Source organism: Notolepis coatsorum, assembly GCF_963971535.1.
Source record: "Notolepis coatsorum genome assembly, chromosome: 16".
NCBI classification, from domain to species: Eukaryota; Metazoa; Chordata; class Actinopteri; order Aulopiformes; family Paralepididae; genus Notolepis; species Notolepis coatsorum.
In genome coordinates this window covers 106,662,480-106,689,674 of record NC_140180.1, presented here as the reverse complement: position 1 = coordinate 106,689,674, position 27,195 = coordinate 106,662,480, and the positions used below count along the sequence as shown (strand labels likewise).

The window sequence follows — 27,195 nt, the reverse complement described above, 5'->3', positions numbered from 1 at the left end:
ATGAGATACTTGGCACCACACTCTGAAACTAGCTCTCCAGGTGGTATCAGATGAGATTTCAATGAGTTCTTCCAAGAGTTTGGATGGAGATGTGTCAGGAAGCTTTGTCTCAATGTTGTCTGTAAAGTTTTTTTTTATCGAGAGTAACTTGGTGATCCTTTTCTGTGTTTTATTAAATGATTTTCAGATATTGAGAAATGGTCAAACTTATCCAAATATGGTATTTTCATGGAGAACAGTGCAGCTGCAACAGATAGCACTTTAGTGATAATTTTCTGTAATACATTTTTTTTTTTTTTTTTTTTTGATCTCAAGGCCCCCCCTGTCATGCCTCTGCGCCCTCCCTGGGGGGCGCGCCCCCCACTTTGAGAAACACTGGTCTAGCCTAATCTTTATCTGCAACTGTGAAGAAAAAAACCCCATTGTTTTAAACCGAATGAATAGACAAATTATTTTTTTAATAATAATAAATATATTAAAAAATATATATATTCGAATGTTGATTTAGAACTCGAATGTCAACGTTATGAATGAAGCTTCAAACTCTTCAGTACAGCCCTAATGTAATAAATAATATATAACTCTTCAGTACAGCCCTAATGTAATGAATGATATATAACTCTTCAGTACAGCCCTAATGTAATAAATATATAACTCTTCAGTACAGCCCTAATGTAATAAATAATATATAACTCTTCAGTACAGCCCTAATGTAATGAATGATATATAACTCTTCAGTACAGCCCTAATGTAATAAATATATAACTCTTCAGTACAGCCCTAATGTAATAAATAATATATAACTCTTCAGTACAGCCCTAATGTAATGAATAATATATAACTATTCAGTACAGCCCTAATGTAATAAATTATATATAACTCTTCAGTACAGCCCTAATGTAATAAATGATATATAACTCTTCAGTACAGCCCTAATGTAATAAATGATATATAACTCTTCAGTACAGCCCTAATGTAATAAATGATATATAACTCTTCAGTACAGCCCTAATGTAATAAATAATATATAACTCTTCAGTACAGCCCTAATGTAATAAATGATATATAACTCTTCAGTACAGCCCTAATGTAATAAATAATATATAACTCTTCAGTACAGCCCTAATGTAATAAATTATATATAACTATTCAGTACAGCCCTAATGTAATAAATAATATATAACTCTTCAGTACAGCCCTAATGTAATAAATGATATATAACTATTCAGTACAGCCCTAATGTAATAAATGATATATAACTATTCAGTACAGCCCTAATGTAATAAATAATATATAACTCTTCAGTACAGCCCTAATGTAATAAATGATATATAACAATTCAGTACAGCCCTAATGTAATAAATAATATATAACTCTTCAGTACAGCCCTAATGTAATAAATAATATATAACTCTTCAGTACAGCCCTAATGTAATAAATTATATATAACTATTCAGTACAGCCCTAATGTAATAATATATAACTCTTCAGTACAGCCCTAATGCAATAAATAATATATAACTCTTCAGTACAGCCCTAATGTAATAAATAATATATAACTCTTCAGTACAGCCCTAATGTAATAAATAATATATAACTCTTCAGTACAGCCCTAATGCAATAAATAATATATAACTCTTCAGTACAGCCCTAATGTAATAAATAATATATAACTCTTCAGTACAGCCCTAATGTAATAAATAATATATAACTCTTCAGTACAGCCCTAATGTAATAAATAATATATAACTCTTCAGTACAGCCCTAATGTAATAAATAATATATAACTCTTCAGTACAGCCCTAATGTAATAAATAATATATAACTCTTCAGTACAGCCCTAATGTAATAAATAATATATAACTCTTCAGTACAGCCCTACCAGGAATCTATTTCCCCACACATTCAAGATTCTAGGATTAAGATCACAGATGGCCTCCACAATTAATATAAATGAGTAAGAGGATAATACTAGTCCAGTGCAAATATGGCTTTAATCCTCTCTTACAAATAACAAGTAATAGTAATAGGAACCATGGAACACCTAGGTCAAAGGCGCACACATAGTGATATTATGGGATATATGATGAGGCCATAATGAGTACTTGGCTGCGGTTTGAATGAGAGGGGGATAATGGAGACGTCATTATAGTCTTTATTGGATACATTATAGTAAACTGGGCCGGTGCAGCTCATCCATCACCACGACCTGTAGCGACAGAGCGCTGATGGGGGGAAACTGACACATTAAAATAACATGTGTTTGCTGAGGATCAGGTGTATTATGTGTGTTTGCTCAGCTAGGAACAAGCGGGGAGTTTACACCGTGAGACACACGACACCAGGGTATATTTGGGAAAGGAACCAGAGAGACAGACCGTTACCGACGCCAGGAGACCGGCGGTCTGGCAGCGGAGACACTCGGGTGCACCGCTCTGTCAGCAGCAGAGAGAGAGAGAGCATGCCCTACCTCCACCTGCACTGTGAGGAAGAGGAGAGAGCATGCCCTACCTCCACCTGCACTGTGAGGAAGAGGAGAGAGCATGCCCTACCTCCACCTGCACTTTGAGGAAGAGGAGAGAGCATGCCCTACCTCCACCTGCACTGTGAGGAAGAGGAGAGAGCATGCCCTACCTCCACCTGCACTGTGAGGAAGAGGAGAGAGCATGCCCTACCTCCACCTGCACTGTGAGGAAGAGGAGAGAGCATGCCGTACCCCCACCTGCACTGTGAGGAAGAGGAGAGAGCATGCCCTACCTCCACCTGCACTGTGAGGAAGAGGAGAGAGCATGCCGTACCCCCACCTGCACTGTGAGGAAGAGGAGAGAGCATGCCCTACCTCCACCTGCACTGTGAGGAAGAGGAGGAGAGAGCACGCCCTACCCCCACCTGCACTTTGAGGAAGAGGAGAGAGAGAGCACGTTTGGAGTGTGTTTTCAGTTTTTATTTTTGGATTTATGACTCGTTTATTATTTCAGTTGTGTTTGCAGTGAGGAGAGTGTACGTTTGGAATGTGTTTTAACTTTTTACTACTTATTTATTATGTCGCACTTTTGTTTGCAGTGATGAATAAAATATGTGTTTGAAAACTGCAGTCTTCCATTATCTCAACAGATTAGGTTCTCTGTTTTCCAGTGGAAGATATATTTACTCTCAGAGGTAAAGGCAACGCCAACATGTATATATTTTCACACGGTCTGCTAAAAAACACCCAGAACAATATCCATATAAATGGCTGTAACTCACTGAGGTAAAGGTGTATTTGCACCAAACTTGGAGGTTTAAAACATATATAACTGTTGAGAAAACAATCATGCCCTGGGAAACTATGCAGGTAATAAACAAAACACAAGGTTTTTTTATCATGTAAAATATTGTCTGCTTTTTTGGAATTCGAAGCTTCGGGCCGAGATTTTATTTTAATTCGAAGCTTCGAAATAAAAAATAAAATAAAAATAATAATATATATAATATATATATATATTTTTTTTTAATAATTAAAAAAATTTTATGTTGTGGGACTTGTAAAGCACTTTGTTCAACTTTGTCAGTGCTGTAAAATTTAAACCTTTTAAAATCTTAGACAAACGAAACACTTTGCTTTCATGAAATATTGTAAGGCTTTATAAAAGTCCGACCTCGTCTTAAATAACAAACAGCATTGCTTGTTGTAATTAACAAAGAGAGGCAGAGTTGATTTAGCAAAAAAAAAAAAATAATAATAATTCATATATATATATATTTTTTTTAATAATCAAATTTTATTTTCATATTAGAATCCCATGCCCATCGAACGAAGCTTCGAAGCTTCGAAGTATATAAGACAGCCCTAGACTCTACACTGCACCAGAAATGAAGGGCAGGTTCCCCTGAATCATAGAAGGTATAACACTTGATACTGACTCAAAGAATAAGCTCAGAAATATACCACTGAGTCCAGGCGAACCTTTATCTATGTAGGCGCTAGAGGGTTAACCACCAGTGGAACAGATAGTATGTGGTGATACCTGACAGCTGCACGTCCAATGTGAGATTACTTTGCATAATAAAGCCTGGTTGTTCAGTGAGAACGTGCTCCACCTGCTCTTCCACTGTCTGCCACGTCAGTCCCAGGCAGGCAAGCTTTCCCTACATTCTGACTTTAATCTCAGAGAATGTGAGTGTTTTTCTCATAAATGTATGACTTTCATCTCAGAGAATATCCAAGTTATATTCCCATACATTTGTGAGTTCTTTCTTGTAAATGTATGACTTAAATTTCAGAGAATATCCAAGTTGTATTCCCATAAATTTGTGAGTTCTTTCTTGTAAATATATGTAATCTTTTTTTTTTTACCTACAATGGCCCTAATACAGTGTTTGTCTGGGTCTGTTTTAGAATCCGACTGGTCTTATATTTGAGCCAATACGGTAATAACATAAAATACATGTAATTAATAGACAGAACAGAATCTGATGGACCGGAGAAGGGAGGCTACGCCGGTCTAACAGTGTGGGGCTGGGGGGGGGGGGGGGTAGACAGAAGGTAAACACACAATATAAAACATGTACATAAGACCGTTCTGGAGTCGAGGGGTGGTGTGTTTATTCACTTTTCTTTTTATCCACTTTTTTTCTCCTATTTTTCAATTTTTCCCCCATCCCAATTTCGTTGTGCCAATTCTCCCCTCCCCTGTCTTGAACGTTGCTCGCATATGTCCCCCACTGGCCGGTTGTAGGGAGGATAGAAGCCTTGCATCACGTGTGTCCCCTCCGGTACACAAGGAGGCAGCCTGTCACGTCTTTTCACCTGCCAGAGCAGACTCTCATTGGCGAGGTGTAACGTGTGGGAGGCTCACACTACCCCCGCCATTTCCTGTCTCTGCTGTGCAGGCGTCCCCCAACCGACCTGTAGGGGTCGCTGTCCACAACGTCCAGATTACCACCCATCGACTTCCACCTGCTAACTCTGTCAATTGAGTTAGTATGACGACCGGCTCAAGCCGGAAGCAACGGCGACAGCCGGATTCGAACCCGGTGTCTTTTGCATTGGTGACGAGCGCAATGTCTGCTGCGCCACCCAGCTGCCTGTGTTTATTCACTTTTGACGAAGCTAGGCTAACAGTTTCCCCCTGCTTCAAGTCATTGTGCTAAGCTACATTAGACTAGTGTCTGTACTGGACGCACAGGGATAAAAGTGCCATCTCCTTGTTTGTGTCTCACCTGCAGCAGATGACAGCCTTGCAGGACAGGGCCAGGTCCAGGAAGTACTGCCGCGCCCCGAACGTGAGGGCGTGTTGGAGAGTCTTCCCGTCGATGATGAGGGCGAAGTCGTTGTCCTTGTAGAGGACGTCTCCCAGCATGCCGCAGTGGTAGCTTAGCGTCTCCCGCGTTCCCTGCACAGAAACAGATCAGTTAGAACAACCCCCTCTACTGCCCGACCAGCTCGTGAAATACCCCCCCGTCTGGCTCCACCCGGGCAGCGTGTCGAAGTGTCCTTGAGCAACACACTTAACCCCCGATGAGCAGGTTGGCGCCTTGCATGGTCGCCTCCGCAGTCGGTGTGTGTGAATGTGTGAGTGAATGGGTGAAGTGAATGTGTGTGAATGTGTGTGTGTGTGTGTGTGTGTGTGTGAGTGAATGGCTGAATGTGTGAGTGAATGGGGGTCTGTATGAGTTTGTGTGTGTGTGTGTGTGTGTGTGTGTGTGTGTGTGTGTGTGTGTGTGTGTGTGTGAGAATGGGTGAGTGAATGTGTGAGTGAATGGCTGAATGTGAGTGAATGTGTGAGTGAATGGGTGAATGTGAGGCATTTTGTAAAGCGCTTTGGATAAAAGCTGTTATATAAATGCAGTCCATTTACAATAAGGTATCAATAATAATTTGACAGAAGTATTTCTTTGCTGTGTCACTAATTTACAGGGACATTTTCTGTCACAGACAGCATTTGAATAAAAATTCCAACCTAAAACAGAATATACGTTGTGTTATTGCAGTGATCTGGGACAGTTCAGTCAATATCTTTAAACATAGACAACTGTTTCCCAAACCAAGGAAACTATAAAAGAAGGAAGGGTCATCACATCACATTGGTAGCAGACATTTAGTTTATGTCATTTAAATAGGCTGTTACCTCAGATGTCAGAATAATCTGCAATTTGTTGCATTGTTAACTAGCTAATGTTTGGTATATTGGTTGATACATTTCTAGAAGTTAAATCACCATGGTTACTGTCATCGTGTCCTAGGAGTTATATCACCCATTGTAAGAATTCACATAATGCTTTCTCCTAAAGCGAGACATCATAGAGAGATCCCTCAACATGGTGGATGTAAGATCTGGGGCTGCTATGTTCGTGTGGCGCTCTTACAGCCAAATTAGGTTTTAATTAACTTTAGACACTTTAAACACTTCAACACTACACCATATTGTATCTACTTATTAAAGAGAGTGGCACTACTGTACATCCATACCTAATTTTAGCATTTTGCCCTTTTCTTCTGGTTCAGACCTGCTAGAATATAAACCTCCTTTGGGTGTAAGAGCTCACACAAACATGTTACGTGCTCACAAAGTGAGAGCCTGTGGAGCAGACTGCAGATCGTACAGCCCAGAAACATCCCAGATTGGAGGGTTCTCTCTCTGATCTGTGGTACTGCCAGACCCGTCCTGGGGCCACAGAACACATGTGGATTCCTGAACGGGTGGCATTCACCTTCAAGGAGAGACTTGTTCATTTCCCAAATTAAACGGAGGTGTATAATATTATAGAAATAACAGGTGAATTGAACCTTAGTGTGGGTTTTCCCTTTGAGTTTCTACCGGACATGTAAGCCATTCCTCAGGAATGCCCTGAGCCAGCCCAACGTGTTCAGATTGGAGGCCAAAGAATATTTCCACAGGCTGATTAAGCCTGACGATGTTAATCACCCCTGACGTGAAGAAATACCAATCCTCTGCCTGACCTCTTTGTTAGTGTTGCAATTCAACTGGGAGAATTATTCTTCAACTTAGCGAAAAGACCTTTAGGAGGAGACCTGTTTTTCTAAGGGGGAGCGCGGGGCGGGTGGCGTTTGGCAAAGCCGGGAACCCGCTGAACCTCGCTACGATTTCCCCTATTAAACGGCATCCCATGATCCCCCGGATCATCTGCTGGAGCGATGCGCCAGCCAGGCCCATAAACGCATCGTCTCCTCGGGGTGGAGATACGCTCCGCTGAAGCCCGGGTCGCGGCTCCGAGACCTTTGGTGAAACGGATCGATGCGGTCCGCGACTCGGGTTATTACACGTCGTAGGGTCACTCTGAAGACCTCTACATGAAAGACGTCGGCGTGCCGCGACACCACGCCGCTCTGACCTCCTGTGCAACACGCCTCTCCATCCATCCTCAGTGGCCCTGTATCTTGGAAGTCCCTAAATCAACAAGGGCTGTTAAATAGATAAGCTCTTTCCACTCGGCGTGTCCCGTGCTGCCGCACCGCAGCTGTTGTGAATGTTTCGGCTGTGTTTTACATGCCTGTAGGACCCAGAGCCAGACGTGGGGCTGGGAGGGTTTGAGGTCTGAGTGGATCTTATTGAGGGGTTTTGCGGATATAATATACTGCTGTGATGACAGGGCTGTAAATATGAGGACCACCAGAGGGATCGAGTGCCCCTGGCACATGGGACAACAGAGTTCCTGGGGCTCAGGTCGAAGCTGGGATAGGACAGAGGGGTGATGTCCTCTTTTTCATCTGGAGAATATCCTCCGATCATCTCCCCTCCAGATGTCAAGGCCATCAGGAAATGAAAGCCAATTATGGGTCAGAGTTTAGTTTAGTTTAGTTTATTCGGATCCCCATTAGCCATTGCCACAGGCATAGAGTGAGCTGAATAGGTGCGGTGTAGACGGGGTGGCAGCTGAACAGGTGCAGACGGGGTGGCAGCTGAACAGGTGTAGACGGGGTGGCAGCTGAACAGGTGTAGACGGGGTGGCAGCTGGTCCTCTTTCAGAGTGAGCTGAACAGGTGTAGACGGGGTGGCAGCTGGTCCTCTTTCAGAGTGAGCTGAACAGGTGTAGACGGGGTGGCAGCTGGCCCTCTTTCAGAGTGAGCTGAACAGGTGTAGACGGGGTGGCAGCTGGTCCTCTGTCAGAGTGAGCTGAACAGGTGTAGACGGGGTGGCAGCTGGTCCTCTGTCAGAGTGAGCTGAACAGGTGTAGACGGGGTGGCAGCTGGTCCTCTGTCAGAGTGAGCTGAACAGGTGTAGACGGGGTGGCAGCTGAACAGGTGTAGACGGGGTGGCAGCTGAACAGGTGTAGACGGGGTGGCAGCTGAACAGGTGCAGACGGGGTGGCAGCTGAACAGGTGCAGACGGGGTGGCAGCTGGTCCTCTTTCAGAGTGAGCTGAACAGGTGTAGACGGGGTGGCAGCTGGTCCTCTGTCACAGTGAGCTGAACAGGTGTAGACGGGGTGGCAGCTGGTCCTCTGTCAGAGTGAGCTGAACAGGTGTAGACGGGGTGGCAGCTGAACAGGTGTAGACGGGGTGGCAGCTGAACAGGTGCAGACGGGGTGGCAGCTGAACAGGTGTAGACGGGGTGGCAGCTGAACAGGTGCAGACGGGGTGGCAGCTGGTCCTCTTTCAGAGTGAGCTGAACAGGTGTAGACGGGGTGGCAGCTGGCTTAACCCTTTCACTACCACACTACATAAGGTTAACCCTTTACCATCACACTACAGACGGTTAACCGTCTGTAGTGTGATAGTAAAGGGTTAACCTTCTGTAGTGTGGTAGTGAAAGGGTTAACCTGCTGTCGTGTGGCAGTGAAAGGGTTAGCCATCTGTATTGTCGCAGTGCAAGGGTTAACCGTTTGGTAGTGTGGCAGTGAAAGGGATAAGACAATGGGTCTCATTCTCCAAGGACTTACTTATTCACCAACCGTCCCAATAAAACTTTATTATATATTATATATATTTATTATAATATATTGTCTATATTCATGTCTTGCCCGAAAAGGTCTCAAATTGCCCTAAGAGAAAGCCCTTTTTGTCGTAAGTCCGTTGGAGAATGAGACCCAATGTTCTTTAAAGATCCCATCCACTCATGAACTCGTTTTTTAATGCTTAACTCCTTATAGTCAATGTCTTTGAATGTACAGATTGTTATTTATGCAGAACTTGTCACCAGAGCACCTTGTTCACCTTCTTCCCCTGGAGAGCGAGAGCTTCTCAGTGCTTCCCTGAAATCCGAGTTGCATGTGTGATGTCACTAATATGTCAAAAGAAATTATGTCTTGAAAGAATATAAGCTGCTGACTTGTAATTCCTGGTAAATATCAATGGGTGCTTGTTGCTTATTTGCAGATTCATATATCCTTGCATCTCAATGAGGGTAATGTGTAGCGATGCTGCCAAGACTTTATTTTTTTTTAATTATTGAACAATTTGGTGGAAAACCCATATTGGTATTCAACATAGAACATGTAAGACATGTTTCTTAAAGGTTTTCAAGTCAGGGACCTGTTTCTAAACCAATGCAAAAGACAGAATGGATAAAAACCTTGTAATAAACTATACTATACTAAACTATTTCCATATAATTCTGTGTTTGAATGTAATGATAGTTACATTTTCCATAACTATTTTGTTTCATTTTGATAGTAATATGCTTTTGACCTGGTGTGACACTGAACACAGGGCCCTCACCTTTGACCTGGCGTGACACTGAACTCGGGGCCCTCACCTTTGACCTGGCGTGACACTGAACTCGGGGCCCTCACCTTTGACCTGGCGTGACACTGAACTCAGGGCCCTCACCTTTGACCTGGCGTGACACTGAACTCGGGGCCCTCACCTTTGACCTGGCGTGACACTGAACTCGGGGCCCTCACCTTTGACCTGGCGTGACACTGAACTCAGGGCCCTCACCTTTGACCTGGCGTGACACTGAACTCAGGGCCCTCACATTTGACCTGGCGTGACACTGAACTCATGGCCCTCACCTTTGACCTGGCGTGACACTGAACTCGGGGCCCTCACCTTTGACCTGGCGTGACACTGAACTCGGGGCCCTCACCTTTGACCTGGCGTGACACTGAACTCAGGGCCCTCACCTTTGCAGGCCGAAAGCAACACTGCTTAACCTTGACGGTGAGCCAAGAGCACTGTATGCAGGCCCCTACTCTGAGTCATCCACAGCTGTTGGACCTTGACTGAAAGCCAAAAGCCTGCTCACACCTTCGGCCCGACACATCACCCCACCACCCACCAGTGTTGCAAACCGTTATAAGAAGCGCCAGTGATGGGTGGCTGGTGATGAAACCTGAGTGGTAAGGACCAGCCTAAAATGACACATTTATTTTGGGGCATATGATTGTCTTATTGTAATAAAAGAGCTATCAATAAACCCAGAAAGGAGGAGTTATTTTGGTATAAAATGGACCACACAGCCAACATTTCTTTCTGTTTTCTTTCACGTCATGAGACCCAGGCTCATTGAAACACATTACTACTGTTGTCATGTGACCCAGGCTCATTGAAACATATCACTACTGTTGTCATGTGACCCAGGCTCATTGAAACATATTACTACTGTTGTCATGTGACCCAGGCTCATTGAAACATATCAAACATATTACTACTGTTGTCATGTGACTCAGGCTCATTGAAACATATCAAACATATCACTACTGTTGTCATGTGACTCAGGCTCATTGAAACATATCAAACATATCACTACTGTTGTCATGTGACTCAGGCTCATTGAAACATATCAAACATATTACTACTGTTGTCATGTGACTCAGGCTCATTGAAACATATCAAACATATTACTACTGTTGTCATGTGACCCAGGCTCATTGAAACATATCAAACCTATTACTACTGTTGTCATGTGAGGTAAGCGCCAGAAGAAGGGCCGCAAACCAATCTTGGGTTGTGTGACCCAATCATTTAAGAAGCCGTGATCAAGGAAATACAAGCACGGCTGTGCAGCGCTGTGTCTGTGCAGACATCAGAAGGAGGAGAAGTAAACACACACAGGAGGAGGAAAGTAGATTCACATCAAGATAGGTATTTCAACATGGGAGTAATCAGTGGCACGCACAAGTAAAGCGAAGGCTCAAATCAAAAAGAGAACTCGATTTCCAGATAAAGTTGTCAGGGAAACGTTCGACAACTAAGTTAGGAATTCAAGACTTGTGAGCTTTAGGGGAAACCCTGGACCACATGACACTAACTTGGACCGGTGTTAAAAGAACACACTGACTAAGATTGACCGCCTTCATTTTCAACACGTCTACTTGTCCAGCAGCTGTTGGTTCTTATGAAAGAGTTGGCTTCAAGTTTCAAGTTTCTTTAATAGTTGTCATAGTAAAATACAGAATACTTTTTTCCATGAAATGCTTTTTTCAGTCGAGTGGCCAAACAATAAAAGACTAAACCAACACCATGAATCTAACTCAAGGGTGCGGAGAGAAGAGCAGGAATGTGAATCCCTACCCACATTCAAAACCGCTCTTAAAGAGCACCTACGGAAGGCTGCAATTCGAAACTGGCCACCGTAAATGTCCAAACCCCCCACCCCCACCACCTCCTAATAGACAGTCTCCTCCCCACCGCATGTATATATTCTCTCCACGCCGTATATGTATTTTTTTCTCCCATCCACCCACCCCCTCCAAATGTACAGTCTCCTCACCACCGGATGTATATTTCTCTCCCACCCACCCACCCCCTCCTAATGTACAGTCCCCTCCACATCATATGTATATACTCTGTCAGGATCTATGAGTAACAGTACTGTATATTTGGATACCGTATATGTCACAAATGTAACAGTACTAAATACCTGTATGTCATGTATGTCCCTATGCCATAAATGTCATGTATGTTGAGTATGTCATAAATGTCACTATGAATTGAAAATGGGGGACCCTGATGTAAACAAGACAAACGTCTTTCTCTGGTCTGCATCCCCTTAACACTTTGATCGCCGGGGTTAAATTCATAATTTACCATCCCTCGCCAGCCCTATTTAACATGGAGAAGTTCCCCTTCTTTGCAGGGCTATAACTTTTTAAATTGTATTGCTAAATTGACATTACTATGGCCCATTCAACGTCCTATATCTATTGTTCAGGGTGTAGCAACGTTATACTTTTTCATTCACATATTCATACTAAAATACGGTCTAAAGTATAAGTATGTTTTTATTGTTTTCTGCAGCTTTCTCCAGAACTTGATTTATAGCCCCAAATGCATTATATTGATGATCAAATACAGTTTGATAGGAATCTGTGCGAGATAAAAAATGTCAACTGGACGTGCTTCTAGGAGTTACTAAGTATGATCTGATGTTGACCGGATGGGCGGGGGGGGTCGTTTATAATTCCGTGGGCAACGTTATATCATTCATCTAGTGTGGGTGATATGATCATTAGAGCAGTTAGTAAAGAACACGTTGAAAAATAACGCTGGATCTTACCGTATCTTCCTCGCGCCATTGGACGATGAGCGTGGAACTGAAATATTCCTATTATGGGATGTAGAAATACCCGATCCATTTCCAGGTTGTATAATAGTATATACGTCCAAATCATGTTGTTTATCGAGTTATTTGCAACCGATCGACATCCAGTGTGTCAAGATGGAGTCCTGCTAACGATAGCGAGTGCCCGGACGAAATACGGTTTTTCGGTACAGTGGGGGGAAAGTTTGGCTTTCCATGTTCCCACTCAGGGGTGATGTTGTGTGCAGTAACTAATTGTACTTGTAGGGCTGTCAACGAATATTCTATATTGAAATTAATAATCGACTTAAAAAATAATAATTATTATATTATATTGTGAAAAAAACAGCCCCCGGTGGGCGGTCGTTAGTGGTTAACATACCGTTGTATTCGTTCGGTACACTACACAGCTGTTCGGTACGGTACGGTACACACTGAAACGGTTCGTTTCGGTACGGATACGTGTACCTTTACACCCCTAGTGGTCTGTAGGGAAGGGAGGAGAGAGAGACAGAGAGAGAGACAAAGAGAGAGAGAAAGAAAAGAGAAGGAAGAGAGAGAGATGAGATAATAGAGAGGGAAGAGATACAGAGACGGAGCGAGTTAAGAGAGCAAGTAAGAGAAGGGAGGGACACAGAGATATAAGGGTGTGAGAGATACAGAAAGAGGAAAGAGAGAAGGGATAGAGATACGAGCATGAAGAGAGAGAGAAGGAAGAGAGGAGACAGATAGAAGAGGGACGAGAGAGAGGGAGAAAGGAGAGAAGAAAGAGAGGGAGATAAGAGAGATAAGAGGGAGAGAGAGAAGAAAGAGGGAGAGAAAGAGATAAGAAAGAGAGGGAAAGAAAAGAGAGAAAGAAAGAAAGAATGAGAGTGACATACAGAGAGATAGGATAGAGAAATAGAGAGTGAGAGACAGAGACAGAGTGAGAGACAGAAAGAGAGAGACAGTGTGAGTGTGAGAGAGAGAGAGAGAGAGAGAGAGAGAGAGAGAGAGAGAGAGAGAGAGAGAGAGAGAGAGAGAGACAGTGAGATACAGAGACGGAGTGAGAGACAGAGAGACATAGTGAGAGATAGAGACAGAGAGAGAGAGAGTGAGAGACAGAGACAGAGTGAGAGACAGAAAGAGAGAGACATAGTGAGAGAGAGAGAGAGAGAGAGAGAGAGAGAGAGAGAGAGAGAGAGAGAGAGAGAGAGAGCGAGAGAGCGAGAGAGAGAGAGAGAGAGAACCAGCATGGAGGTCAGATGCCTCGGCGCTCAGATTGGACCTGGGGGACTCCGCACGGCGCTGGCCTGGCATAACAACGAGCTGAAACCAGAGCTTTAAGGAAATATTTGGAGAGGGAGGCGTCGGGTTTCACAAAGAGAGAGAGAGAGAGAGAGGGAGAGGAGGGAGAGGAAGAGGTAAGGAGAGAGAGAGGGAGAACAAGAGATGAGGGGTTCAAAGAGGAGAGAGACGGAATGAGAGAGGAGGCGAGGAGGTATGCAGCTGGAAGGGCTTCTACACATCAATACAACCAGTCCTGATGGTAACCATTCCTGAGGGTCATCAAGGAGCACATGGGCTGGTGTGTGTGTGTGTGTGTGTGTGTGTGTCTGTGTGTCTGTGTGTGTGTGTGTGTGTGTGTGTGTTAAGAATTGCGTGACATCTACATTTCAAAAGGACAATATCTGCAGTTCAGCTGACAGAGCAACTTGGGTAACAGAATGTGTGTGTGTGTGTGTGTGTGTGAGTGTGCGTGTGTGTGCGTGTGCGTGTGCGTGTGTGTGTGTGTGTGTGTGTGTGTGAGAGCTCCCACGTGTGTCCTTATGCATACATACTTGGCATGGACTGGTATACGATTTCTAGAGCAGTGTTGTGTTAAGAGAGACCATGGACTGGTATACGATTTCTAGAGCAGCGTTGTGTTAAGAGAGACCATGGACTGGTATACGATTTCTAGAGCAGCGTTGTGTTAAGAGAGACCATGGACTGGTATACGATTTCTAGAGCAGCGTTGTGTTAAGAGAGACCATGGACTGGTATACAATTTCTAGAGCAGCGTTGTGTTAAGAGAGACCATGGACTGGTATACGATTTCTAGAGCAGTGTTGTGTTAACCCTCTCTGCGCCAACAACGAGTTAAAGGGGAACTATCTTATAAATGGCCTTTTTGAGTGTTTAGCATTGTTTCCTAGCTATGTGAACTTATATTAATATGATCTATGTCTCAAAATTCTCATATTGGCGCATTCTTCCAATTCTCCTCTCACAATATTCACCCTCACTGAACTGAGTCATTTGAAAATGTGCCCTATATGTGATGTCAGAGAGACACCGCTGCATGTTAATGTTCAGGCGAAGACGACGCTGCGCAGTGGTTTAGGAGCCCAGGCTCAAAACGGCTCGAGATCTTGAGGTAGAAAAATGCTGTTTTTGAGGACTTGATTAGAAATACAAAACAATGAATAAAAAAAATATATATATTACAGAGGTGTTCCATAGACTCACAGGAATTGTGTAAAAGTGCCCAAATAGTGAAAGAAATAGTAAAATAGTTCCCCTTTAACTCGTGTTAGCCCGCCAATCGTTGAGCGCCAGACAACGAGTATACTCGTTATTGGATCCGTTTTTCTTTTATTCGCTATTGCCATTCATAATTCATCTGGGCAGCCTGTGCAACATCACAGCACGGAGGGGCGCCCCGCTCCAAGCCCCCTTTCATGCGTGCATGAGGAGACATAATAACGATAATCTAGCGTTGATTTCAGGAAGATTCGATAATCAGGTGAAAAATGGCAACGTGATAAGTGGATTTAACTAAAGGGCTGTTTTCGCGTCTTTTCCTGGGATTACTCAGAATCACTCAAACCATACTGTAACTGAGGGGTACAATTCCCTGACTGTATTGATAAGTATGGTATCATTAAACCACTACCGCTTTATGTACTTTAACTACTGGCCATACAGTACACAATATATGAATATGATGAACACTTCCCACAATGAAATCGGTTCCAGTCAAAGGTATTAATCAAGTATTTAATGGAGCAAAAGGTACATATGATACTTATATTACATTTGATTGCACTTGTAAGGCAAATGAGTATTCGTAGGCAAATCAACACTGAATGTCCATTCTCTGGTTACGCAGGAGGCAAGTATACAACCTGGCTCTTAGGGAATTATATCTATGGTACACTTAATGATATAGCGGGATATACTGGAAGGGGTCCTCCCGGTTGTAAGCCGGCAGGGGGGGTAGGAGAGCTGTCGGTAGTAGAACGTCTGGTCAACGATATCTAGGGAGACTTCGAGTACAGAAGACAGTGCGATAGACTCTTGATCCGCAGACGAATACAGCTTGGTTCTCTTGTAGGCTGTAGCTCCACAGTGAAGAAAGCTAGGCGGCCTCAGGCTCTCTGAGCGCCGACTCGACCTTGACTCCTCTCGGGGGTAAATCCAACACTCACAGGCGTCGGCGATTATCCGCTCCACAAATCACTGTACCAAAGCAAATATATATTCCAGCCGCACAGGGCTATGCTGACGTCGGGTAGGTAATCCAGTGTACATGTCCATTCGGTCCTCGCCTAGATCTCCTCGGATGAAAGCGCCATGTGGTCGGCCCAGCCTGGATAAGAATCTAGCTAACACGAGGAAGCGTTGGAGATGCTGGTCACTTTAGAACTCTAACCGCACGATGCACCATACACAATAGACTATTATTAACTTAATAGAAATACGTCGCACTCGACGGTACAGTGCCAAACTCTGACAATTCAGTTATTAATTCGCACGCGGTCTCAATGCTATTCTGGGGCCAAACAGGCCATACTTCACCGCACGTCGTATCGTGGGTGAGGCTTCACGTTGGTTACTAAGTTTCTGACTAAGTGCCTCTGTATTCACTTACGCCATATTTATATGCACGGTGAACAAATAGTGCCACTCTCATTTCTGTCGCCGTATCCCTGGGCAGGGCCGGGGCTAGTACAGACATGTCTTGTCGGTAACTTTGAACTTGACTCCGGGGGCTGGTCCCCTGGCGCCTGGTCCTTTGTCCAATAGGAGAATGAACTATTATGGGCTATAGTAGGCTAAAGGGATATTCCGTGTATATGTACAAGGAATATACAAGGGATATCAAACGATATACAAATACTATTCAATATATATCAACAAATAAATATATATACTCGGTTTAATCTGATCCTTCGTAACACATACCATACCAAATGGACGGATGAAAAAACAATCCGTTTTTTGCATGTTGACCAGAAGAAACTCACTGACAATCGACAACGTTATTAGATCCATAGCTATAATATTTAATATAGTTTTAGCACTCGCAAACACGGCATTCTCTCCATTGAACAAAACGCTGACACAAACGGCCATACGCCCACAGCGACCAATCTCAATGTGTTAAGAGAGACCATGGACTGGTACATTATTATGATTTCTAGAGCAGCGTTGGGTTAAGAGAGACCATGGACTCAGACTCGGTCCTCTGGACCTGGTGGTGTTGTTGTCCAGCAGGGAGACACTCTGTCCTCTGGACCTGGTGGTGTTGTTGTCCAGCAGGGAGACACTCTGTCCTCTGGACCTGGTGGTGTTGTTGTCCAGCAGGGAGACACTCTGTCCTCTGGACCTGGTGGTGTTGTTGTCCAGCAGGGAGACACTCTGTCCTCTGGACCTGGTGGTGTTGTTGTCCAGCAGGGAGACACTCTGTCCTCTGGACCTGGTGGTGTTGTTGTCCAGCAGGGAGCACTCTGTCCTCTGGACCTGGTGGTGTTGTTGTCCAGCAGGGATACACTCTGTCCTCCGGACCTGGTGGTCTTGTTGTCCAGCAGGGAGACACTCTGTCCTCTGGACCTGGTGGTGTTGTTGTTCAGCAGGGAGCACTCTGTCCTCTGGACCTGGTGGTGTTGTTGTCCAGCAGGGAGACACTCTGTCCTCCGGACTGTTACGGTGATAGGGACACCGTACAGCTGTGAGTGCCATACTTTGGATGAGACATTAAACCGAGGTCCTGACTGAATTTGGTCATTAAATAACCCAGGGCGCCTATCGCAAAGAGTAGGGGGTTCCCCGACGTTCCTTGGCCAAATTCCCAATCAGGTCTCTGACATCAAGGCCACCTAATCATCCCTCCCCCCTTAATTGGCTGATCTATCTGCAGCCTTCGACACAGTCAACCACCAGATCCTCCTTGCGGCCCTCGCAGGAATGGGAGTGGCTGGCTCTGCGCTGACATGGCTGTCATCATACCTCAATGACCGCTCCTACCAAGTGTCATGGAGAGGGACCCTGTCGGCCACCCGCCCCCTGCGGACGGGTGTCCCCCAGGGCTCGGTTTTAGGACCCCTTCTCTTCTCCCTCTACACTAAATCACTGGGTAACATTATCACGTCTCATGGCTTCTCCTACCATTGTTATGCCGACGATACTCAACTCTTCCTCTCCTTCCCTCCCTCAGATATCCACGTCTCTGAGCGGATCTCGGCCTGTCTGTCCGACATCTCAGCCTGGATGACGTCCAACCACCTCAAACTGAACCTAAGCAAAACAGAATTGCTCCACCTGCCGGCCAAATCCTCCCCCCTAACCGACCTTTCAATCACAGTCGAGAATACAGCTGTGACTGCGTCCCCGACCGCCAAGAACCTTGGTGTTGTCCTCGACGACCAGTTGAACTTCTCTGCTCACATCGCAGCGACGACCAGAACCTGCCGATTCCTCCTGAGCAACGTCAGAAGGATACGCCCCTTCCTGACAAAAGAAGCCACCCAACTCCTCGTCCAATCAACAGTCATCTCCCGCCTCGACTACTGCAATGCACTGCTCGCTGGCCTCCCGGCCACTGCCACTAAGCCTCTTCAACTCATTCAGAACGCAGCGGCCCGCCTGATCTCAAACCTACCGAAGTCGGCCCATGTCACCCCACTTCTTAGGGACCTGCACTGGCTCCCCATTGCTGCACGAATCCGCTTCAAGGCCCTCGACCTAGCATACCGTGCGGCAAAGGGAACCGCTCCCGCCTACCTCCGGTCAATGGTCTCTAACTACACACCCTCAAGACCCCTACGCTCTGCATCTTCTGGCCGCCTCAGACCTACTCCTATCCAAGCTCCGGGAGGGTCATCAAAGAGAAGTCGCCTATTCTCAGTCCTTGCCCCACAATGGTGGAATGAACTACCCACCCCAGTTAGGACAGCCGAATCACGTCCAATCTTTCGCCGTCGACTAAAGACGCACTTCTTCAACCATTATCTGAATAAAAAAAAAAAAAAAAAAAAACAATAAAAAAATCTAACCCTAACTAACCGTACTGTCATGCACTTGTCCTAATAAACTAACCTACACTGTAGCACTCAACACTTTGATGAACATTGTTGCTCAGCTGATAGAGTTGTGCCCTTCCTGATGGCTTGTCGTACAGAACTTGTAAGTCGCTTTGGATAAAAGCGTCAGCTAAATGACTAAATGTAAATGTAAATGTAAATATCAATCCCAGTCTCCTGAGCCGTTCAAGCTACATTGTGGGGAGCACTTTGAGGCTAGAGTCTAGAAGAAAGCACTGTATAAATGTAATGATCATTCATTCATATACAGTATACACATGTGGATCTCTGAGGGATACTGTACACCAACACACACATTCCTAGTTACATTGTGTGCAACAATGTTGTAAAACCCTTAATTCCTGCGTCTGAGAAAGCGGTGGATGCGTCTTACTGTAGGCCCCGTCATCCGTCACGTGTTGTGATAAGTGCAGTTTAACCATAACAGCCTGAAGTGCACCCGCCCTCCTCCCAGAACTTCCACGGAGGAATTCTGCCGTTAATGCGGCGTGTGGCTTCTAGGGGCCGTCTTTGTTATGGCTATGGTGGAGCGGCGCGGCCCGGGTGCCTCACTGGTGTTTGGTTTGGGACCGGGGCTCTAAGAGCTTTCCCCCGCAGAGAGAGAGAGAGAGAGAGAGAGAGAGAGAGCTGTGTTGTTGATAGAGCTCTTGAGTGATGCAGCCAACAGGACGTGAAGCTAGACTGATGTGCAGGACGGTGGCCCTGTCCTCCTTCTGTCTCAATAACACAGACTGGGGGGCGCCCAGGGAGGGGCTCGCAACCTGCTCAGGGTGGGCACACACACACACACACACACACACACACACACACACACACACACACACACACACACACACACACACACATGTAGAGGCATGTACACACACACACACACACACACACACACACACACACAGGCTTGTACAAACACACACAAAAACCTTTCCCTGTCAATCTTCTGAGATCTATTTCAGCTTCACCTGTTGTTTTGGAGACAGGGAGGCTGCAGAGAACCTCATCCCATCCTCTTGTGTCTCCTCTGACCTCTGACCTCATGTGGCAGACAGTGTAGAGCACTGGAGAGCAACGCCGCTCCGAAACAAATCAGTTGGGTCAGTGTTTGACCCCATGTGGCTTTGCTCCCACTTCCCTCTTAGTTTTGATCACAGTCACAGATTTAAACACAGTGTAGGTTCTGGCAGGCCAGCCGGGCCCTGACCCTGACCCTGACCCTGACCCCTGACCCTGACCGGATCACAGTAAGGTTAACGTGCAGTTAAAACTCGTCTTCCTCTTCTTCCTCTTAAGAGCTCGAATTTTAAATATTAGCCATATAGAAGTTTATTAAATCATATTATTTGCTTCACTTCTCAAACTGCTTCACTTCTCAAGCTGCTTCACTTCTCAGGCTGCTTCACTTCTCAAGCTGCTTCACTTCTCAAGCTGCTTCACTTCTCAGGCTGCTTCACTTCTCAGGCTGCTTCACTTCTCAAGCTGCTTCACTTCTCAAGCTGCTTCACTTCTCAGGCTGCTTCACTTCTCAGGCTGCTTCACTTCTCAAGCTGCTTCACTTCTCAAGCTGCTTCACTTCTCAAGCTGCTTCACTTCTCAGGCTGCTTCACTTCTCAGGCTGCTTCACTTCTCAGGCTGCTTCACTTCTCAGGCTGCTTCACTTCTCAAGCTGCTTCACTTCTCAAGCTGCTTCACTTCTCAAGCTGCTTCACTTCTCAAGCTGCTTCACTGCTTCACTTCTCAAGCTGCTTCACTTCTCAAGCTGCTTCACTTCTCAAGCTGCTTCACTTCTCAAGCTGCTTCACTTATCATGCTCTGCTTCAATTCTCAAGCTGCTTCACTTCTCAAGCTGCTTCACTTCTCAGGCTGCTTCACTTCTCAAGCTGCTTCACTTCTCAAGCTGCTTCACTTCTCAAGCTGCTTCACTTCTCAAGCTGCTTCACTTCTCAGGCTGCTTCACTTCTCAAGCTGCTTCACTTCTCAAGCTGCTTCACTTCTCAAGCTGCTTCACTTCTCAGGCTGCTTCACTTCTCAAGCTGCTTCACTTCTCAAGCTGCTTCACTTATCATGCTCTGCTTCAATTCTCAAGCTGCTTCACTTCTCAAGCTGCTTCACTTCTCAAGCTGCTTCACTTCTCAAGCTGCTTCACTTCTCAGGCTGCTTCACTTCTCAGGCTGCTTCACTTCTCAAGCTGCTTCACTTCTCAAGCTGCTTCACTTCTCAAGCTGCTTCACTTCTCAAGCTGCTTCACTTCTCAGGCTGCTTCACTTCTCAGGCTGCTTCACTTCTCAGGCTGCTTCACTTCTCAAGCTGCTTCACTTCTCAAGCTGCTTCACTTCTCAAGCTGCTTCACTTCTCAGGCTGCTTCACTTCTCAGGCTGCTTCACTTCTCAAGCTGCTTCACTTCTCAAGCTGCTTCACTTCTCAAGCTGCTTCACTTCTCAAGCTGCTTCACTTCTCAGGCTGCTTCACTTCTCAGGCTGCTTCACTTCTCAAGCTGCTTCACTTCTCAAGCTGCTTCACTTCTCAAGCTGCTTCACTTCTCAAGCTGCTTCACTTCTCAGGCTGCTTCACTTCTGAAGCTGCTTCACTTCTCAAGCTGCTGCTTCACTTCTGAAGCTGCTTCACTTCTCAAGCTGCTTCACTTCTCAGGCTGCTTCACTTCTGAAGCTGCTTCACTTCTCAAGCTGCTTCACTTCTCAAGCTGCTTCACTTCTCAAGCTGCTTCACTTCTCAAGCTGCTTCACTTCTCAGGCTGCTTCAATTCTCAAGCTGCTTCACTTCTCAAGCTGCTTCACTTCGCTGCTTCACTTCTCAAGCTGCTTCACTTCTCAAGCTGCTTCACTTCTCAAGCTGCTTCACTTCTCAAGCTGCTTCACTTCGCTGCTTCACTTCTCAAGCTGCTTCACTTCTCAAGCTGCTTCACTTCGCTGCTTCACTTCTCAAGCACTTCTCAAGCTGCTTCACTTCTCAAGCTGCTTCACTTCTCAAGCTGCTTCACTTCTCAAGCTGCTTCACTTCTCAAGCTGCTTCACTTCTCAAACTGCTTCACTTCTCAAGCTGCTTCACTTCTCAAGCTGCTTCACTTCTCAAACTGCTTCACTTCTCAGGCTGCTTCACTTCTCAAGCTGCTTCACTTCTCAAGCTGCTTCACTTCTCAAGCTGCTTCACTTCTCAAGCTGCTTCACTTCTCAAGCTGCTTCACTTCTCAAGCTGCTTCACTTCTCAAGCTGCTTCACTTCTCAGGCTGCTTCACTTCTCAAGCTGCTTCACTTCTCAGGCTGCTTCACTTCTCAGGCTGCTTCACTTCTCAAGCTGCTTCACTTCTCAGGCTGCTTCACTTCTCAAGCTGCTTCACTTCTCAGGCTGCTTCACTTCTCAAGCTGCTTCACTTCTCAGGCTGCTTCACTTCTCAAGCTGCTTCACTTCTCAAGCTGCTTCACTTCTCAGGCTGCTTCACTTCTCAAGCTGCTTCACTTCTCAGGCTGCTTCACTTCTCAAGCTGCTTCACTTCTCAAGCTGCTTCACTTCTCAAGCTGCTTCACTTCTCAAGCTGCTTCACTTCTCAAGCTGCTTCACTTCTCAAGCTGCTTCACTTCTCAGGCTGCTTCACTTCTCAGGCTGCTTCACTTCTCAAGCTGCTTCACTTCTCAAACCCGTGCAGCACAACAGGTTCCACACAGACTCTCAGAGCCACCAGCAGCTTTAAGCTGAATACTTTTTTTTTTTAAAGATAGAAATAATAAGAATAAATATTTCCCAGCCCCCGACCGACAGGTGGTTCTTGACGAGGAACGTGACGGTGGTCTTAGTTTTCCGACGCGACCCCGGGGACGCCACTCAGCGGGCCAAACACATCTGATTGGTTAGTGATGCAGGGAGCTGTTGCTTTTGGCCAATCGGATGCATGTGGCCTGCCAGGTGGCGTTCCCGCGGGAAGCACACGGTGGAAGTTGAACCGTGCAAGATTCCAAAGTGCGTTGCATTGGACTCCAGCTGCCGTAGTGTCGTCTAACTAACAGATACAAACGATGCTTTGTGTTCGTGAGCGCTTCCAAACCGTGGCGACAACATGCCGTCCGCTTTGCGTAGCGTTCATAGACCCGCCGTTACGCGGACACGTTGTGGCTGCTACAGTACATTATTATGAATGGTAACTGTTTTGATTGACGACTGAGCATCGGGTATAACGTTATGGCAATGAGCTCGATAAACAGATGGTGTTTGACAGGAACTTCTCCGGGACGCGCGGACCGGCATCCGATGTGTTCCAGTGGAAACCCTGGAGGGCAGTTTTCCAGCACTGGGCGGCCGCTGCAGCTGACGCAGAGTAATCGGGATTTTACAGCAATCCATCACCATGACACACATAATGCAGGAGCATAGTTTACATGTCCCTCAGAGGCACCCATACACACACACGGCCATCTTAACAGAGGGGTCAGCCATGTGTGATGCCCCTGGAGCAGGTCGGAGTTTGTTGTGCCTTGCTCAAGGACTCTTCCGACAGGGATGGACACAACAGGCTTGTTGAGGGGATGGAACCTGTAACCTTCCCTCTGACCAGCAGGTGAATTCCCAGTGAGCCAGCATACCGACCACCATGCTCATGGTGTCCGCTCAGCCTGCCGGAGTCTAACGTGGCCTCGGTTAACAAGCTTGGAGTCTAACCTGGCCTCGTTAACCAGCTTGGAGTCTAACCTGGCCTCGTTAACCAGCTTGGAGTCTAACGTGGCCTCGGTTAACAAGCTTGGAGTCTAACGTGGCCTCGTTAACAAGCTTGGAGTCTAACGTGGCCTCGTTAACCAGCTTGGAGTCTAACGTGGCCTCGTTAACCAGCTTGGAGTCTAACCTGGCCTCGTTAACCAGCTTGGAGTCTAACCTGGCCTCGTTAACAAGCTTGGAGTCTAACGTGGCCTCGTTAACAAGCTTGGAGTCTAACGTGGCCTCGTTAACCAGCTTGGAGTCTAACGTGGCCTCGTTAACCAGCTTGGAGTCTAACGTGGCCTTGTTAACCAGCTTGGAGTCTAACGTGGCCTCGTTAACCAGCTTGGAGTCTAACCTGGCCTCGTTAACCAGCTTGGAGTCTAACGTGGCCTCATTAACCAGCTTGGAGTCTAACGTGGCCTCGTTAACCAGCTTGGAGTCTAACCTGGCCTCGTTAACCAGCTTGGAGTCTAACGTGGCCTCGTTAACCAGCTTGGAGTCTAACGTGGCCTCGTTAACCAGCTTGGAGTCTAACCTGGCCTCGTTAACCAGCTTGGAGTCTAACCTGGCCTCGTTAACCAGCTTGGAGTCTAACGTGGCCTCGTTAACCAGCTTGGAGTCTAACCTGGCCTCGTTAACCAGCTTGGAGTCTAACGTGGCCTCGTTAACCAGCTTGGAGTCTAACCTGGCCTCGTTAACAAGCTTGGAGTCTAACATGGCCTCGTTAACCAGCTTGGAGTCTAACGTGGCCTCGGTTACAAAGCTTGGAGTCTAACGTGGCCTCGGTTACAAAGCTTGGAGTCTAACGTGGCCTCGTTAACAAGCTTGGAGTCTAACCTGGCCTCGTTAACCAGCTTGGAGTCTAACGTGGCCTCGTTAACCAGCTTGGAGTCTAACGTGGCCTCGTTAACCAGCTTGGAGTCTAACCTGGCCTCGTTAACCAGCTTGGAGTCTAACGTGGCCTCGTTAACCAGCTTGGAGTCTAACGTGGCCTCGTTAACCAGCTTGGAGTCTAACGTGGCCTCGTTAACCAGCTTGGAGTCTAACGTGGCCTCGTTAACCAGCTTGGAGTCTAACGTGGCCTCGTTACCAAGCTTGGAGTCTAACCTGGCCTCGGTTACGAAGCTTCCCTTCAGGTCGCGAGCGGCTGGAAGATTTAGTGCGCGGAGAGCTTAAAGCCGTCTAAAACCTCGTCCTCCTCTTTGATAAGCGCTTCTAAACACGGCAGAGAGGGGGGGTGCAACGTGAGAGTCGCGCCGGCCGGCCCAGGAGCCTCTCTGTTCGCCTCCTCCGGGCTCGTGATGGAGGAGAGTTTAACCAACAGCCTTATGTAAGCATCTGCACTATTGCAGCAGAATGGGAGCTGACATTTCAAAGAGCCGCCCGCCTGCTCTACGAACACGCCAACCCCCCGGCTTTCTTCCTCCATGCCATTCATCATGCTTAACGACCGGGCGGAGTGAAGGCCGTCTGTCATCACTCCCCCCCCCCCCCCCCACCATCTCTCCATCTCAGAGTATTTCCTCTATTCATTCAGTCATGGAGGACCACCACAGTAATTACCACCACAGTAACAACATTACCACCACAGTAACATTACCACCACAGTAACAACATTACCACCACAGTAAGAACATTACCACCACAGTAACAACATTACCACCACAGTGAGAACATTACCACTAGGCTTGGGCGGTATGACGGTATTACGGTATACCAGGATATTTCGAAATCCCGCCGGTATGATTCTCAATACCGTGACGTCACAGACTGCTATTACACTGACACGGAGTTGATTGTAGTGCACAGCACGCGCCAGCAGAGGGTTACGTGGCCATCGTTCTGTGAGCTAGCGTTGGTACCTGGCTGGTGCGGGCTAACTGGCCATCGTTCCGGGAGCTAACGTTAGTAGTAGTAGCCTGGTGCGGGCTAACTGGCCATCGTTCCGGGAGCTAACGTTAGTAGTACCTGGTTGGTGCGGGCTAACTGGCCATCGTTCCGGGAGCTAACGTTAGTAGTACCTGGCTGGTGCGGGCTAACTGGCCATCGTTCAGGGAGCTAACGTTAGTAGTACCTGGCTGGTGCGGGCTAACTGGCCATCGTTCCGGGAGCTAACGTTAGTAGTACCTGGCTGGTGCGGGCTAACTGGCCATCGTTCCGGGAGCTAACGTTAGTAGTACCTGGCTGGTGCGGGCTAACTGGCTATCATTCCGGGAGCTAACGTTAGTAGTAGTAGGCTGGTGCGGGCTAACTGGCTATCGTTCTGAGAGCTAACGGTAGTAGTAGTAGGCTGGTGCGGGCTAACTGGCCATCGTTCCGGGAGCTAACGTTAGTAGTACTAGGCTGGTGCGGGCTAACTGGCTATCGTTCCGTGATTTGTTTACTTGGTAACACAGGTTGCTAAGGAATTTAGGTTTGAGGTTGAAGAAAGTGCACTTTTAGGTTGAAAGAACGGCCCTAATGTCAACGTGTTTCAATATAAGCGTTATGTATGGTGATAACGAGTATATTGTTAGCTCCGCCCCCCCCCCCCCCCCCGCTGATGGAAATGAAAGTCATACCGTCATATACCGTATACCGGGGTATTATGTCAGCAGATTATGACGGTATGAAAAAAATTATACCGCCCAAGCCTAATTACCACCACAGTAACATTACCACCACAGTAACAACATTACCACCACAGTAACAACATTACCACCACAGTAACAACATTACCACCACAGTGAGAACATTACCACCACAGTAAGAACATTACCACCACAGTGAGAACATTACCACCACAGTGACAACATTACCACCACAGTAAGAACATTACCACCACAGTAACAACATTACCACCACAGTAAGAACATTACCACCACAGTAACAACATTACCACCACAGTAAGAACATTACCACCACAGTAAGAACATTACCACCACAGTAACAACATTACCACCACAGTAACAACATTACCACCACAGTGAGAACATTACCACCACAGTGAGAACATTACCACCAGTGAGAACATTACCACCACAGTAACAACATTACCACCACAGTAACAACATTACCACCACAGTAACAACATTACCACCACAGTGAGAACATTACCACCACAGTAACAACATTACCACCACAGTAACAACATTACCACCACAGTGAGAACATTACCACCACAGTGAGAACATTACCACCACAGTGAGAACATTACCACCACAGTAACAACATTACCACCACAGTAACAACATTACCACCACAGTAACAACATTACCACCACAGTGAGAACATTACCACCACAGTGAGAACATTACCACCACAGTAAGAACATTACCACCACAGTAACAACATTACCACCACAGTAACAACATTACCACCACAGTAACAACATTACCACCACAGTGAGAACATTACCACTACAGTGACATTACCACCACAGTAACAACATTACCACCACAGTAACAACATTACCACCACAGTGAGAACATTACCACCACAGTAACAACATTACCACCACAGTAACAACATTACCACCACAGTAACAACATTACCACCACAGTGAGAACATTACCACCACAGTGACATTACCACCACAGTAACAACATTACCACCACAGTAACAACATTACCACCACAGTAACAACATTACCACCACAGTAACAACATTACCACCACAGTAACAACATTACCACCACAGTGACATT

At 46.2% G+C, this 27,195-nt stretch overlaps 1 protein-coding gene across 1 annotated transcript in view; it reads right to left on the bottom strand.

The window, feature by feature from the left end:
• atp8a1 (ATPase phospholipid transporting 8A1) overlaps positions 1 to 27,195 on the bottom strand; it is a gene marked incomplete at its 3' end in the record, with an annotated part of 287,871 nt that overhangs the window by 1,427 nt on the left and 259,249 nt on the right. The window contains exon 24 of the mRNA XM_084332147.1: positions 5,203 to 5,375. Coding sequence (XP_084188273.1) covers positions 5,203 to 5,375 — 173 coding nt within the window. The remainder of the gene's footprint in view (positions 1 to 5,202; positions 5,376 to 27,195) is intronic.